Source organism: Anoplopoma fimbria, chromosome 6 (genome assembly GCF_027596085.1).
Source record: "Anoplopoma fimbria isolate UVic2021 breed Golden Eagle Sablefish chromosome 6, Afim_UVic_2022, whole genome shotgun sequence".
Lineage (NCBI taxonomy): Eukaryota > Metazoa > Chordata > Actinopteri > Perciformes > Anoplopomatidae > Anoplopoma > Anoplopoma fimbria.
Genome location: NC_072454.1, coordinates 17,301,721 through 17,316,781, shown reverse-complemented (window position 1 = coordinate 17,316,781; position 15,061 = coordinate 17,301,721). Strand labels below are relative to the sequence as shown.

At 38.6% G+C, this 15,061-nt stretch overlaps 2 protein-coding genes across 2 annotated transcripts; both read right to left on the bottom strand.

Moving 5' to 3' along the window:
• Window positions 1–843: 843 nt before the first annotated feature.
• Window positions 844–3,343, bottom strand: cfl1l (cofilin 1 (non-muscle), like). Its single transcript, XM_054600273.1, has 4 exons — window positions 3,236–3,343; window positions 1,937–2,223; window positions 1,630–1,706; window positions 844–1,517 (listed from the first exon to the last, which is right to left on the bottom strand). Exons 1-4 carry the CDS (start codon window positions 3,236–3,238, stop codon window positions 1,399–1,401), a joined length of 486 nt encoding a protein of 161 aa, XP_054456248.1. The 5' UTR covers window positions 3,239–3,343; the 3' UTR covers window positions 844–1,398.
• A 3,079-nt stretch (window positions 3,344–6,422) lies between these two features.
• LOC129092104 (calpain-2 catalytic subunit-like) lies at window positions 6,423–14,618 on the bottom strand. The gene is made up of 21 exons (XM_054599903.1): window positions 14,379–14,618; window positions 13,828–13,897; window positions 12,816–12,934; window positions 12,595–12,728; window positions 12,341–12,509; window positions 12,172–12,255; window positions 11,884–11,969; window positions 10,151–10,225; window positions 9,824–9,984; window positions 8,893–9,062; window positions 8,773–8,784; window positions 8,372–8,583; window positions 8,238–8,274; window positions 8,087–8,152; window positions 7,941–7,998; window positions 7,772–7,836; window positions 7,246–7,314; window positions 7,066–7,144; window positions 6,737–6,853; window positions 6,584–6,642; window positions 6,423–6,494 (listed from the first exon to the last, which is right to left on the bottom strand). Exons 1-21 carry the CDS (start codon window positions 14,613–14,615, stop codon window positions 6,471–6,473), a joined length of 2,103 nt encoding a protein of 700 aa, XP_054455878.1. The 5' UTR covers window positions 14,616–14,618; the 3' UTR covers window positions 6,423–6,470.
• Between the last annotated feature and the right edge of the window lie 443 nt (window positions 14,619–15,061).

The following is a 15,061-nucleotide window of genomic DNA, read 5'->3' as shown; positions in this document are numbered from 1 at the left end:
CTACGGGCAACTTTTATACGCATGGAAGTTTAGTTATGGCAATTTGCTGTTTCACCAGGGGGGTTATGGACTGGGCCAGTAACTTCATGGAGTCTCTCCACCGGTTTGCCACCTTTGGACAGAGCAAGAATAGCCTTTTCTGCTCTTTATGCTAAGCTAAGCTAACTGGTTGCTGGCTTCGGCTAAATATTTTAGCAAACAATTATGAGTGTGGTATCAACCTTCTCGCCTGACTCTCGCAAAGACAGTGAATACACTTACAGGGCTCTTCTGCTGGTCAGGGCAGCGGCATCAGCTAAACAGTTGGGCACGCTCACATGCACAGCCAGTCCGGTTGGGTCAACAAAGCAAGGAGAAGCTCTGATTACAACACACAGAGGGAGAGCAACTTAATTCTCTGCTGAGGCAGACATTACTCCACTATATCTTTACATAGCAAATAACTGGTTGCTGCTGTATACTAGTCGTGTGTTGCGAGTGTGAAAAAAGTTGTGAGTATAAAATCTGTGTGAAGGTGCAGTTTTATTTATAGTATTGACATATCAGAGTCCATAAATATGGCTGCAGTGATGGAACATGAATGAAGACTAAAATTAAACAATTTCAGATTTTACCCAAATGCAAATTTCATTCGCAACAAAAAACTCAAGCTACCTGCCGTTTGTTTAAAAATGAGAACTTTTAACGCAAGATTTTGCAGTATACAAATGAATTAAGGACAGCACTGATTGCAGTGCTTGGTTTGAATGAAGCTACAGCTTGAGTTAAACCCAAAGTTATCTGGCCTCCAACATCAAACACTGACAATCCTTTAGTGGGGGGAAAGAAAAAAGGAAACACTTGCACAATTGATTGCATTGAATTTATTTTACAATACTTTTACAGTACAACAACTGCAGCATTTTTCAGTGAAGCTTTCTTTGTAAAAGTTGTACTATTCTTTACATGTGTAACAGTCTAGAAAACAGATTTATCTCAAAGTTATAGGCATAGTCATGTTGACCTAGAGAACTAGTAGGGTTTCCATTGTGATATTTTACAAGATATGGTTTTAGTGGACACATACACAAGTAGGGAAAATGGTTTGTATTGGCCAATGCTGGGATTAAATGCACAAATAGTCAAGTGACCAACAATAGTATCTTGGCTAATGTATGGATATGTCAAAAAAAAAAAAAAAATTAGACAGATTTCACAGCCAAACTGGTGTAACTGGACAGTTTAGAAAGAAACAAACATAAGGGGTTTGTGATACAGGAATCTAAACCCCTCCAGAGCCCAAATCTCCCTTTAAGACTTGTTGAACCAATACAAAAAACTAAGTTGAATTGGAAATCTTGCCATTATCCCCTCAGATTCCTTTAAATGTACCTTATGATGAAACAGGGGAGATACTGTTTAATTCCCAGGAGTCACAGGGTTGCCCTCAAGTTTGAGTACATCTTTCCCAAGTTTATCTGCAAAGGTATCCCTGTCCACATCTCCATAGTCATTTACCTGGAAATTGTGCTTGATACCTGTTGAAGAAATTAGAGTTACTTTAACAGAGTGAACACCATTCAACTTGAGCTCTAATGTTATCAATGTCTATGAAAGTAAAATGAATAAAGCCAGGAAGGAAACCCTTACCCACTATGGTCTTGTCAAGAGCAACTTTTGAGGCAGCGTATTTTAGTCTAGGTTTGATTGTTGCAGTGTCAGGAGCCCTAATGGGAAGAAAAATAATTTATCCCAGTGTCCCACACAGATAGTTTACGTTAACAAAAGTATTCATGCACACACAAAGAATTTCCTCAGAATTAGATTAGCTCTTAAAAACAAGGATTTTACCAAGATTATATTGCTAGTACTTCTCTACAGTCTGCAGGCAGTTGAGGATGCAGAAGGAAACATTTATTTAAAGTAATTATGCTCAAATTGAAATACAATGACCTACCACAGCATTAAGACCACGTCCTCTTTTCTACTATGTTCCTTGGTTTGATAGTGGCAGTCGTACAGAAAGTAGCGGCACTGATCTTTGAGCAGCAGACTCTGGAAGAACTTGAAGATATCACCCACGTCCTCCAGATCTTTCTGCCGGAAGATTTTCTCCACTTCAATTTCCTCGACGATGTGACATACCACGATTCGAATACGGTCCTCCTCGACATCATCGCTTTTCACCAGCTTCATTTTGTTGTAGATGGTTTTCACTTCTTCACTGACTGTTACTCCAGACGTCTGTTTTTGAGGAAGCAAACATTACATGTCAGTGTTTGGTACAATAATAAAAAAAAATCCAAACCTGTTGTCACATTCAAAATCTATTTAATGTTCTACTCATTTTGAGTTACATAATGCCTGAAGACAGATCAGAAGACAAACCTGTAAAAGACAAAAAATGCAACAACAATTGCTTTTGTAACTTGTTTATGTATTTTGAATGACGATAAGAATCATGTCTTAATTGTAGATGCGATTTCATTCATTTTAGTCAAGTAAAGTGACAAAGCAGCTATTTTCAACCCCTATATAATTTTATTCTTGAAAAAGGTTCAGTACTAACTCTAATTTGCCAGTTAAGTGTACAAATTATTTTAAATTGAGAGAATAGGAAAATACTATTACAAAATGGGAACTTTAGTGTAAGGTGGGCCTTGGCTCATATTATGAGCAAACTTGTTCAGTTGTACCTTGGTTTTGAGACAAAAAGCAGAACCTAAAGATGAGGAAACAGGAAGTTCTTCAAAACAAGACTTTGGAGAGAAGTGTTACTAAAGCAGTTCAGTGTGCATCTACCATCCTTTCAGCAGTAACATGCCATTGGTGTAGCTTCCATATGAATTTTCTAGGCCTTGGCTCTGTCACATTCCAGTCATTGTGGAACAAGTTAGCACAAGAAAGTCCGCCCCAAGGGATTCTCATAGAACAAGTTTGAAGCACGAACAAAGCTCCCTCCATTTTGGAAGCAAAAACCACACCTTGAACATGCTCTTTCAAACACTAAACTCGCATTTTCACTCAGCAAACCATTTTGTCAAAGAAACACCAAATGAAAATCTTACACTCTAGACATAATGACAACCAGGCTTCGCTGAGTTTACACAGCTTTTACATAGGTTGTTAAAATTAGGATATGTTTTTTATCATCTCTACATTACATGTCCTGTGGGGCAAACAAACCACAAAGAAAAAGATGTTAACTGACACAACACAAGTCAATCCAGTCAAATCATTTGTGAAAGCTACTCACCATTTTGCTTGTGATGTGTGAAGGAAACAGGCAGCAGAGAAAAAATGGCAGCAGCACTCAAAATGCTGAAGGGTCATATTAAGGAAGGAGAGCAGGTTGACTCATAGAGGAGGAGCCGGAGTAAATGAGCACACCTCCAAAAGTAGGCCCACCCCCCTCTTCCCAGGTGTGACACAGTTTCATCTACAACCTCAGCATTTGCATCTAATCAAATTACATTTGAAGCCTAAATCACAATGGATTCATGTGCTTTGTTGTCTGGTACAATCCAACATATTTTTGTTAACATTTCCATCGTCATGTTTGGTAGAGGTAGAGATCTACCTTTGTAGGTAATACCCCAGGTGAGCTTGAGGCGGTCACCAGTAGGAGTGGCACATAATGCCCTTATATGGAGAACAAACCTGTCCACATATTTAACTCATCTGCTGTTGGGATCCAATTCAGTGGCCTTATAAGGTAAAAGACAGGATGAGTCAAGTTATGTCAAGAGGATTTACCCAGGCACCTACGAAAAGTGAGATGTTACACCTCCCATAAGATTCCTATAGTCATAGTCAATAATTAGATGTGCAAAATCAGGATTGGTTTCAATCGACTGCTACTGAACACAACTAATATTATACATACTTACCACTTATCAGGGAAATCTGGCCAATATGAACTTTAGGTGTAAATTGTCATTCGTCATATGTATTTATTTATAGATTCTATTGTACTGTCTTGTGTTGTATTGTGCGGTGCAGTGTTGTACTATAGTGTTTGCTGTAAGTATAACACTGATCATTCTAGACCAATGTAAATGGCACATTAACATTGATGTGGAAAGTGAAACGCAGTTTTTAAGATGTTTTTTTTCTTTAGTCATGTTCAGTGTGAATGAGTCAGTGCAGTTTATATGCATCACAAAAAGTGACTCTGGTGCATGCAAAATGAGTGCGCAGACTCAGTTCCAGGCCTGCTTTTCACTCTGTTTCAGCTATTGGAAAACTGCATTGATTCAAAGAGTAAATAGATAAGGGTTTGATCCCAGGTAAAAAAAAACCCGAAACAAACAGGGAAATACTTGAAAATATATTTAATTCTATGTCCATCTTAGAATAATAATATCTGGAACTTCTTTTTGTCCAGAGGAGTAGCTAGGAATTAGATGCCCAGTTCACAGGAAGGGAACCATGGCCCCCTTCCACTTTCCTCTGGTACCATCCCTTTTATAGTGTAGGGAAATAACTAGCAGTGTTTGGCAATAGCGGCGTTACTTGTTTAACTACATTTCTCAGCGGCATGGTGGAAGCATCACCTTTTGTTGAATCAAAGAGCTTTTCAGGAACTTTTTTTATCAATCAAGTAGTGCCGAAGTATCCACACAAGCTACATTTTCTGAAGCTCAAGGGCAGAGGAGCTATCTAATGCAGTCTGACATAAAATGCTAAGGAATGCTTCATTGAATTTATCATTGTTATTATTAATATTATTGTTGTTGTTATTATTATTATTATATTTTTTCTGAATTACTTAAATACAGTATGTCAGCCAGATATGAAAAGTAAAGTAAAGATTTTAGAATATTTAGGAATAACAGACACACAGGATTTTTTCAGCCCTCTTGTGAGGCAAAATGCATAGTCAAAAAATTACAATGCAATGTCTCCGTCTACTGTAACGTACTTTAAAATGAAAAATACTACAACTACCAATTACAACACCTGAACTAACTTATTGGCAAGTAATAGTCTTCATCTTTTTTAGATGATACACACATTTGAATGAGCATTTAATGCATGATAAACCCTTCCTCCACAGTGACTATTTTTAAATACAGATACTCTGCTTTAGCATCACAGTGGCTTTGCTTCCTCTGTGTGGATCAGTGGTTTACAGGGAGTCAGAGTCCCGCCCCACATCCGGATTAGCTTCTGTTCCAAAAGGCAGAGTGCCTAAATGTCAGCACATGTCATAACTTGCCTTCTAACACTAGCACTGCAAGAACTGGAATCTGTGACTTGTAAAGAAAAACTGAGAGATATTTTAAACCCATTACTTGTTATTATAGTTGTTCTGCTGCGCAAAAGTATGATAGAGTTAGCTACAAAACCTCTATTTTGGTGGCCTGCGGGTTGCTTATTATGTCAACATGACTGTGGTACCAGAGCGAAAAAGCAGCCAGCAGCAACTTTTCAAAGCAGTAAAATGGGAAATACAACCCTAAGCCACACAGAGCAGAAAATGGCTGCTGCATAACTCTGTGTCAGTTGAAAACTTCATGCTGCTGCAAACACATTGTAAGTTTGGCCACAACCCAGTCAGTGACGTCAAAGCAGCAAAGCCAAGTCTATGAGAGCTCTGACATCTACTGGTGGGTTGTAGATGCTGAATTGGACATCCCTGTTTGCGTTGTGTTAGATAGGATGCCTAAATCTGTTGCACTCTGTGGGGAGTGACACAATCTGCCTGCTTTATGAATATTAATATCCCACATATTGCATGTATTAAAGGAATATTGATATTGATAATTTAAGTGAAATATCTTATATAAGTTTTCATCTTGCTTTCTACAGTAAGGTGAAGTACAGTGGTACAGTTGATGTACAGTTTGGATACAGTGAATGATAATCATGTGAGGTGACCACACAATATATGGTATGATATATGAGAGAGTTGTGGGGGAAGACTGTCAGACCGTGCTGCAGCAAAAAAAAGAGAATCAGGACTCGGAAACTACAGCCTTTATCAACAGGGACTGCCAAAATAAAAGATCCACATAGTAGCCTTAAACAAATGAGATATTATTTAGTGAGCTTTAGAGTTGCTGGATTTTGGTACCTGTTTTAAGTCTTTATGCTAAGCTAAACTAAGCTAACTAGCAGCAGCTGGTGATACCTTCATATTTACAGTACAGACACAAGAGTGGCAAGATAATGCTCTTGTTTACCTCACTGAAAAAGAAAACAGATAAGTGTATTGCCAAAAATTCTGTATTATTAGTAGTCTACTTGAACATTCTCAGTGGACAGACATACTGCTTAAAATGGATATCTTATTTATTGATAACACTGAATGAACAGATTCTTATTTGTGGGAAATTGTGGCTTTATTATGTTTTATTGTAATTATTTTCCATCAAGATCAATATCCATTGATTAAGTTGCACACAAGACACACACTGTATAATGTTCAGATATGACCATTCAACCCCAGTCTGGATTCTTCAACTGATTATACTCAGAGTTCCTCTCTACAACATCACCAGATTCAGCCACTGTGAAGGAAAATACAAGCATAAGTCACCAGTTGGTCCATAAACCATTTCTTAATATTTTTGTGTCATTGTCACTGTTTGGCTCTTACCTCCATAAAACCAATTTCTATCTCACCAGACCCATTCTTGTCCAGGATCTTGAAGGTATCTGTTGTAGATAAAATAAAAAATCATAACTCATATAATAATGTCTGCTTTGCTGTAGGATAAAAAGAGTGTGGTCATAATGACAAAAAACTCACCGAAGAGTGACTCCAAGCGGATCATGCTGCACACAAAGTTGTCAAAGTCAATGGTGAGGTTTTTGTCACTGTAGCGGGCCACAATAATCTGTTGCAGAGTGTTGTTGAGAGAGAAACCTGCCGAAATGCAAAATAAATGAGCTTCTAACTGAACATAATGAAAAACATGAGGACAAAATAATTCACACACTTGTACACAAAAGTACACAAAATTATATAAACAGCTCTCCTGTAAATTATTATTCAAATCTATGCTGTATTCAAATCTACCTTCTAACTCCCTAAGGAAACTGACTGCAGAGAAATATATTGTGAAATGGACTTCTCACCAACATCCTCAACAGCCATCCGCATCTCAGATGAGCTCATTAAGCCACTCTGGTCTTTGTCTTTCTCTTTGTACACATCCTAACGGAGAGCACAACAAGTCAATGTGGATGCTAACAACATTCTACTGAAAAAGTAACACACGATACGTTAATGTCATTGTAAACAAATAAAGAACACACCAGGAACTTCTCAATCTTTGTCCACAGAATCTTAAATTCTACGAGTCCCAGTTTTCCGCTTCCATCTTTCTTTGAGGAGTATGTAAAGGAAAGTAGTAATGAAGGAGTAATGTGTGGCATGTTGTCAACTTATATCCAACATGACCTTGCACGTGGTTCTTTGAGTAAAGATCAAGAGATCCAAAGATGTTCCCAAATGTGCCAGGCTCAATTAGGGGGAAATATGTATAGTCATATAAAATATCTCCATTTGATTAAAGTCAATAGAGACTTTGGTTTGAATATTTCAGTCATCATATGAATCACATCATATAACATCAGCAAAAACTTTGTAACATGCTTTATAGAAAATAGTCAGAAGGTGGCATACTAAATTATTTTTACAGCCTCAAAGGGATAGTTTGACATTTAAGAAAATATTCTTTTCAACTTTCTTACTGACAGTTAGATAGGAAAACTGGATTTAAAGAGTTTAATAGTTTTGTAGATTTTTCTTGAGATAACTTAAGATAGGAAGTAAGGATACGTCCAGCAGATTGATCATGTTGCGGCAGGTCGTTAGGCTAAACCCACTGGTTTTGATGTCATCTCCTGAAAATGAATAAAACACATGGGTAAATTGCTGCGAGGGTCATGTGCACATAAATTCACATATTAAACTTGACTGAAAAAAAGAGAAATAAATGATTTCTTACTTCTCATAATCACTCGGTTGAGGATTTTCTGCAGCTCGAATGCAGAAATCTCCACATCCTAAGAAGCATATGACAAGGACACTGTAAATCATAAGCAATGATTCGAAACCACAAGAGAATGTATCTTATCTTTATAATATACTTACATGTCCAGCAAGCTGTCCAAACAGTCTCTTGAATCTATCACTGATGTCATCTTCATCAATATCAATCTAGAGATGACAAAATAATATTTTATTCTCTGCTTTGTTAAAAAACAATCTTCAAAAACGTGTATATCAAGGGATATGATTTTACCTGCTCCACATGGCAGTCTACAGGATCATCAATCTCTCTAAATGCAGCGAAAAGTCATAGTTATGTGATCATTTTGAATGATTATCAGTATAATTTGTCATTCTGACATGCGCTTATTTGTGAAAGGAACATACTGGAAAGTTGCCTGTTTCTCAGAGAACACCCGCACATAAAAGTCTCCGTTCTTGTTGGGCTCAAAGGTGGAGGGGATGATGAGGTATTCTCCTGGAGGAAGACAGAAGTGGCTGCACACTTCTCTCAGGTTGATGAAGGTCTCGGAGCGCGCTGCTGCACAGTTGCGCAGGAAGAAGCTTTTCTTCAGGTGCACTTGCCTTTGGCCAGAGTACTGGAAAATGACAAACATGCAGTGGAGTCACACGAGGGATCCCTATACCTTCTCTCTGACTTAATACCTTTTTACATTGTGTAATTAGAGAATTTACAGGACTGAAAATTTAACATTAATGCAACAATATCTTTGAATACTCATTCTTCATGAAAAACGAGTGCTGTGTCTACATCTTCAAAAACATACCTCCTCAGGCAGCTAGAAAAAGACACAAAAAAATGAAATAGTCAGAATAGATACAAATATTAAATACAATCACATACTTTCAGAAGTATCATCACTTACATCTTAAAGGCAGCTCCTTACCTCGTAGATGGCATAGCCGATGGTCTCCATGTCCTGCCCCATTCTCCTCATACGCCGCCTGTTCTTCTGCATCAATCCCACGATGAAGGTGCAGCCCTCCTCAGCATCATCAGGGTCATCATCCACCTCTTCCAGCTTTATGACAAACTGAGGATTCATCCAGAAGGAACCTAGGAAGGCAAACAAGGTTTAGTAGGGAGCTGAAAAAGTGATGTTGTAAGTAAAGACATTATTATAGAATGTATAGTGAATGTATCTTCAATCAATCCCTCCAAACAGGTATATTTCAAAGCAAAATGAAAACAGCGAAAGTAATTCCTGTTCATAAAAGTAGAGAGAGACATCTACTCTCCAATTCTACAATAAACTGATTTCTCTGCTTTCCCAGTTATCAACATTTTTAGAAATACAATATAACTATAATAACAAAAATTGTAGAAAGACTTGATCATTTCATAAAAAACACAATTTATTGAGTGACCATAATGGCTTTAGAGACAATAGGTCCACCTCAATGGCAGTGATGGACCTGGTAGAGGAGATATTTACTGCAATGGACAACAAATAATATAGCGAGTTGGTGTTTAAAGACTTAAAAACAACATTCAATACTATTGATCATGTTGTTTTGTTTTTTTAAGAAGTTTGGATAAGCTTCTGTATACAGTGGAAAGGGAATTTTGTTGTTTCTGTTTTGTCTTTGTTTTTTTTCAACCTAGTGAAAGGGCTGCCTTTTTAATTATTCTGTGAAAAAAGGGTATAGGCATTATAAGTTTAAGCTTCATCCATCTCCCTTTCGGTCGATATTATTTATTTTGATATGCATTGTCTACGTAAAATTGTCAATAAGGATCGAATTAAATTACTACTACTTTTATTTTATGACACACATACACCAGTGCTCGTGGGAAGGTTGTGAAAATGCTCATACTTGGAAAGTTTCTGCAGCCACCAGCTGAAACGCCCCTTCTCCACGTTTCCTCAAACTCTGACTCTGCCCATTTCTTGAACCCATCGCCTGTGAGTGCATCAGGGGTGAGGTTGCAGATCTCAAGGCGAGAATATTGGCGCAGGAAGTCGGAAAAAGACATCCTGTGGACAAAACAGTATGAGAAAAAAATTAAAAACAAAATGAATAGAAACTACCACATAATTTGCTTAAATTGCTCTTTTACTCTCACTGGAATATCAAAAATATATGAGTATTTCAGCACTGGGAACCCAGAAGAAGGAGAAACGTAGATTCAGTGACGTTTACCAGAACTCCCCGTCCTCACAACGGTTGGTCAGCCTAGCTCGGTCATCGTCACTCACATATCTCCACTCAGAAGACCTAGAAAAAAATGCCAATGTATTCTTAGCTGGAAACAGTTTGTGTGATGAAGTTAAAACATGGAAGACATGAACTGCAGGCCTGCACCTAACCGAATGTCACACACTCCACATACACCTCGAGCACAAGAAGGAGCTTTAAAGCCACAGTGTAACAGCTTTTCCAACACAGGATATACCAGCCATTCCACTGGGTGTGTATGTCTTTCTTTGTGTTACATGCATGACAGATACACACACACACACTTAATACCCTCTTCTAAACAAAGGATGTGGATATTTGAATTAGGCTGGGTCTTCCTATGAACAACACAAAAGGCGTAATTTGGAAAGCTCATTTATGAGAATTGGTTGAAAGCAGTTCAGTTCAAAATTGAATTAAACATGTTGGTTGATCAGATAACAGTGTCACTTGTATGATGACCAGGCGCCCCCCCCATGTGGATATACTGTACATTTTTATTCCTGTTCTATCTTTATTTTGTTGTATAGTATGTGTATTTATTGTCTGTGTAGTTGTATAGTATGTGTATTTATTGTCTGTGTCTGTGTAGTTGTATAGTATGTGTATTTATTGTCTGTCTGTGTAGTTGAGCTGCTGCAACACTTGAATTTCCCCATGGGGATCAATAAAGGAATATAATAATGACCCTCTCTGAGCAGGCCTCTGCCTGTAGGAGCCTGGTGGGTGGAGTCAGGTCATTCATCAGAGAGATTCAGATCACCTGGTCTGACTGAAAAAACAAAAGCTGGTGGCAGCCAGTATTTCTCTCCTTCTGTTTGCACCCTGTGTGGTTTTGTGACATTAAGATTATCATTACGCAAGTTTCCCTTATGTTATGTAAAATAACCTTTTCTTTAGTCACAACTCATGTGTTGTCTCCCTGGGATAAAATTACCATTTGGTTAGGTGAATCCTAGGCTTTGTGGTAATTCGTCATGGTTCTGTTTGCATTGTTGCTAACTCCTGTGGTGATTGGGGTTTGATCATTTGTTTGTTGGCAGGTGGGGCTTTTGTCAATACAAACTGGTTTCAGTCAGGCAGTCTTACTCTCTGCCTGGCTTTCATCCTGCTTAGTTTTATTTATTTCATCTTAACACAAATATCCGTTGTTAGATATGTAAAATACACTTACTTTTACATACAACTCTCCTCAAAACCAAATGTTGACCTCGTTGTGGCGATAGAGGAATTAAAGTAATCTGTATAGATCATCTAGCAACCATAAATGTTTGAAATCCACACAGTAGATGTTGAGATATCCATCCATTATCTGTAACCACTTATCCTATTCAGGGTCCTGGTGGGGCTGGAGCCCAGCTGACATTTTGCGAAGGCTATGTTAAGATATGTTAAGTGAGAACTTTCTAGATATGCTAATGTCCGGGCATCACCACAGTCATAAGACTTAATCCTATGGGCACAGTGGTTATCTGTTCTAAATGTCAGGGATATTTCTGATAATATGTCGACCTAAGTAGAGGGCTGACTGACCAACCAATGTCAGCAACCCTATAGCCACATGTTGCTAACAAGGGCTAAAAACTATAGAATTTCTTTGGAGAGGCTGCCAATGATAAGTACTTGAGATAATATGAGCATATTCTTTGCAATTCCTACCCTTAAAACTCTTGCCCCCAGAAGTCCACAAAACTCACTTGTCACTCCAGGCTCCATTCCACTCCACTTGACCCCATGGGTTTCTAATCCTGATCAGCTGCACCATGTCCCCTCTGTACTCCACCTGACAACAGAATAAGGTGTAAATAACTCTCAACCAGAAAAACAACACAAAAGGGGACTCCATTAAAACAATATAAATGTTATAAAAGAGGTAAAACTATCATACCTCAGTTAGCCAAATTGTTACATATATTACAGCATACAACCACTGCAGCTTCACTTTGACCTGGATGATCAGTATAGAGACACAAACATTTCCTCACCTGCTCTGCTCCTGTCACTGAGTAGGCATGGCCCTTCACCAACTTGCGATATGTGACGGCTTCTGAGTCGGATGCGCTTGTAATCTGGAAAGAAAGGGAAAGCTTGTGAGGTAAAAACAACCAGATATCGCTAACAACCCTGAATGCGCAACAATAAGCTCAAACAAACATCAATGGAGCATCCCAGAAGGGAGCCTCTGTCCAAGGCCTTCTTAATGATTTTGAAGAGGCGGGGATCTGCTTTGCTCAGTTCATGGCTCTCAGCAATGCCTCCTGTGAAGTCTTCAAATCCTTCAGTGGTGCTGCCTCCGGAAAGAGCCTCATAGCATCCATTTATTCTAATGAGAAATGGAGTTTATGGATTACTAGACCAGAAAAAGAGGAACTTAAACAAACAGAAAGATATGCTTCATTCTTCCATACTTGGCGTAGGCCTTCTCCAACAGGGCGCTCCAAAACTCTGAACCCTCCGCTGAGTGAACAAACAGCAGCTCTCCATCTTTGGTGGGCAAGCGGTCGTCAACCACCACATCCACCCACTCTCCAAACTGCCAGAACTGAGAGCCATATAGAGGACACGATGAGCAAAATCAAACCTCCTTTACTTAAGCACTAAAAGAAAGAATTTGGTGTGTGTCAAGCACCTGGAAGTGAAAGATGCCAGCGTAGTTGTCGTCAAAGCTTTGGTCGTGGGGAACAACGCGAGACAAAACCTGTTTGTTGAGAGTCAAGGAGGCGATGGCTGCCAGGAGCCAACAGTCACCTGAACACGAATAAACAGTGTTAATAAAGGAAATTCCTGTGAATTTTAAAATTGTCACGTTGGTTTCATTTTAGTGCGGCTGTTTCTCAGGAGGGAGAGTGGTCGTCCACTAATCGGAAGGCATTTCAAGCCCTGGCCTTTGAAGTCTACATGATGAAGCGCCCTTGGAAAAGATATATCAATCCAAATGTGTGTCTGAATGTCTATGCTCCTGATGAGCTGGTGGCACCCGGTATGGAGGCCTCTTCCACCAGTGTGTGAATGGTGACTTGTGTTGTAAACCACTTTGAGTGGTTGCTAAGACTAAAAAAGTGCTAAATAAATCCGGACCATTTACCGTTGCATTATGACACATTTCCAAAACATACTAGGTATGCAGGTTGTTTGCACACACACCTCTGTTTAATTGACAATTCATGGGTCTTGTCTCGTCACTCTTAACTTATTAGCTGTAAACAACTCAGTCTCACCCACGCATGTATGTCTCTTACCAGACTGGGTGTGGTAAGAGAAGACTGAAGAAGTTGAACGAGTGACAGCTGATGTCAGTGCACACATCAGCTGCCAGTACTTCTGTTTGGTAACAGAAGTACTGGAAAAATAAAGTTGCCAGAGATTAAAACTAAGCAAGCAAATGAGCATTAAGCAACATACTGTGGGTGGTTTACTTTATTCACATCTGCTAACTGCAGTCTTAGATAAGTATGCAAATCATTCATTCAAATAGATGAAGATGGAAATCAATTTATTCTTTGTAAAATACAGTACATATCTAATTCTGCCATCAAAATGTATTTGAATGTAATTTGATAGGAAAGTAAGGTAAGTTCTAAGTGTAGGTCAGTTTTAAAGGTAAAATAAATGCAGATATTGTGTGTGTTTGTGTGTCTCACCAAGTGCTCCTTGACAAATGTCAGTCCTGGTTGCATTTTCAACTATGAATTTTGGATTGGAAACCAGTTCCTGAGGGAAAAACAAGAGTTATAAACCATGTCAAATGGAAATGCTTCCTCACATCCCAACTTTCTTTCTCTAATATTATACCCATCCTCATCTGGAGGATTATATTTTGCTGGATATGAGAATTACCCATTATGCTGTATAAAGTGGAGCTCTTTGTGTCCTGACCCACTACAGGAACACAATGTGCACTCTGTTAGGTAAAACCACAATATTTTGGTGTGAGGACAAGCAAGAACAAGCTTATGTTACGAAAACAGTAACAAGTATCTTGTGAAGTGTCATATGGAAAAGTGAATATGAATTATCATATGGAAGAGGATGTTACAATATCACTTCACCAAACCTTCCTTCAAAATGACATACTGTCAAAGAGTGAATTATCATATGGAAAAGAGGATGTTACAATATCACTTCACCAAACCTTCTTTCGAAATGACATACTGTCAAAGCTGCACATAGGTTTCTTAGTTATTGTACCCACCTTGGGTCTTTTCCAGGTGATGCCCCGTACTTTATAGGAATTTGGTGCAAGTTCTTTGTACCCTAAGGATGTGGGCAGAGCCTCAAAGCAGTCATCCTGAAACAGCTGTCTTCTCTCCAGGCAGCTTCTCCTCAGCGATTCAAAGTCCTGGTTGAGGTATTTCACCGCACGAGAGTTGGATCCTATCCCGTTCAATTTTTCTCGTTTGTGCTGAAGTGTAGTCGCAATGCCGGACATTTTAAAGAGATTTGAGGTCTTTCTTTATGTCTGCGACTGTCTCCCAGAGTGTGTGTGAGCGGTTAGGCAGGCTCTATGTTATATGTGCAGCTCAACTGTCTCCACACCCTCTATTGTTCATGTCAGAATGCAAACTTGCTCTTGCTCACCTGTTTCATCCATCCTACTCTACAGCTGGCTTTGGCTTCTTATATATTTCCAAGTCAGACTACTTTAACCAATTTTATTTGTCTGATATGTGCAAGATTTTATAAACACTGATAGTCCAGAGGCCAGAGTTTCATAGTTTCTTTATTTTCTATTATTTGACAGAAGTTTTGGCAATCAAATATTTCTATTTGAGAAATTGGCATAACACATGTGAATGATCTCAATGTACATGTCCAGCAAATATAATTCAAATGCATAATACATTTTAGATATTTTCAAGCATGTGGAACATATGA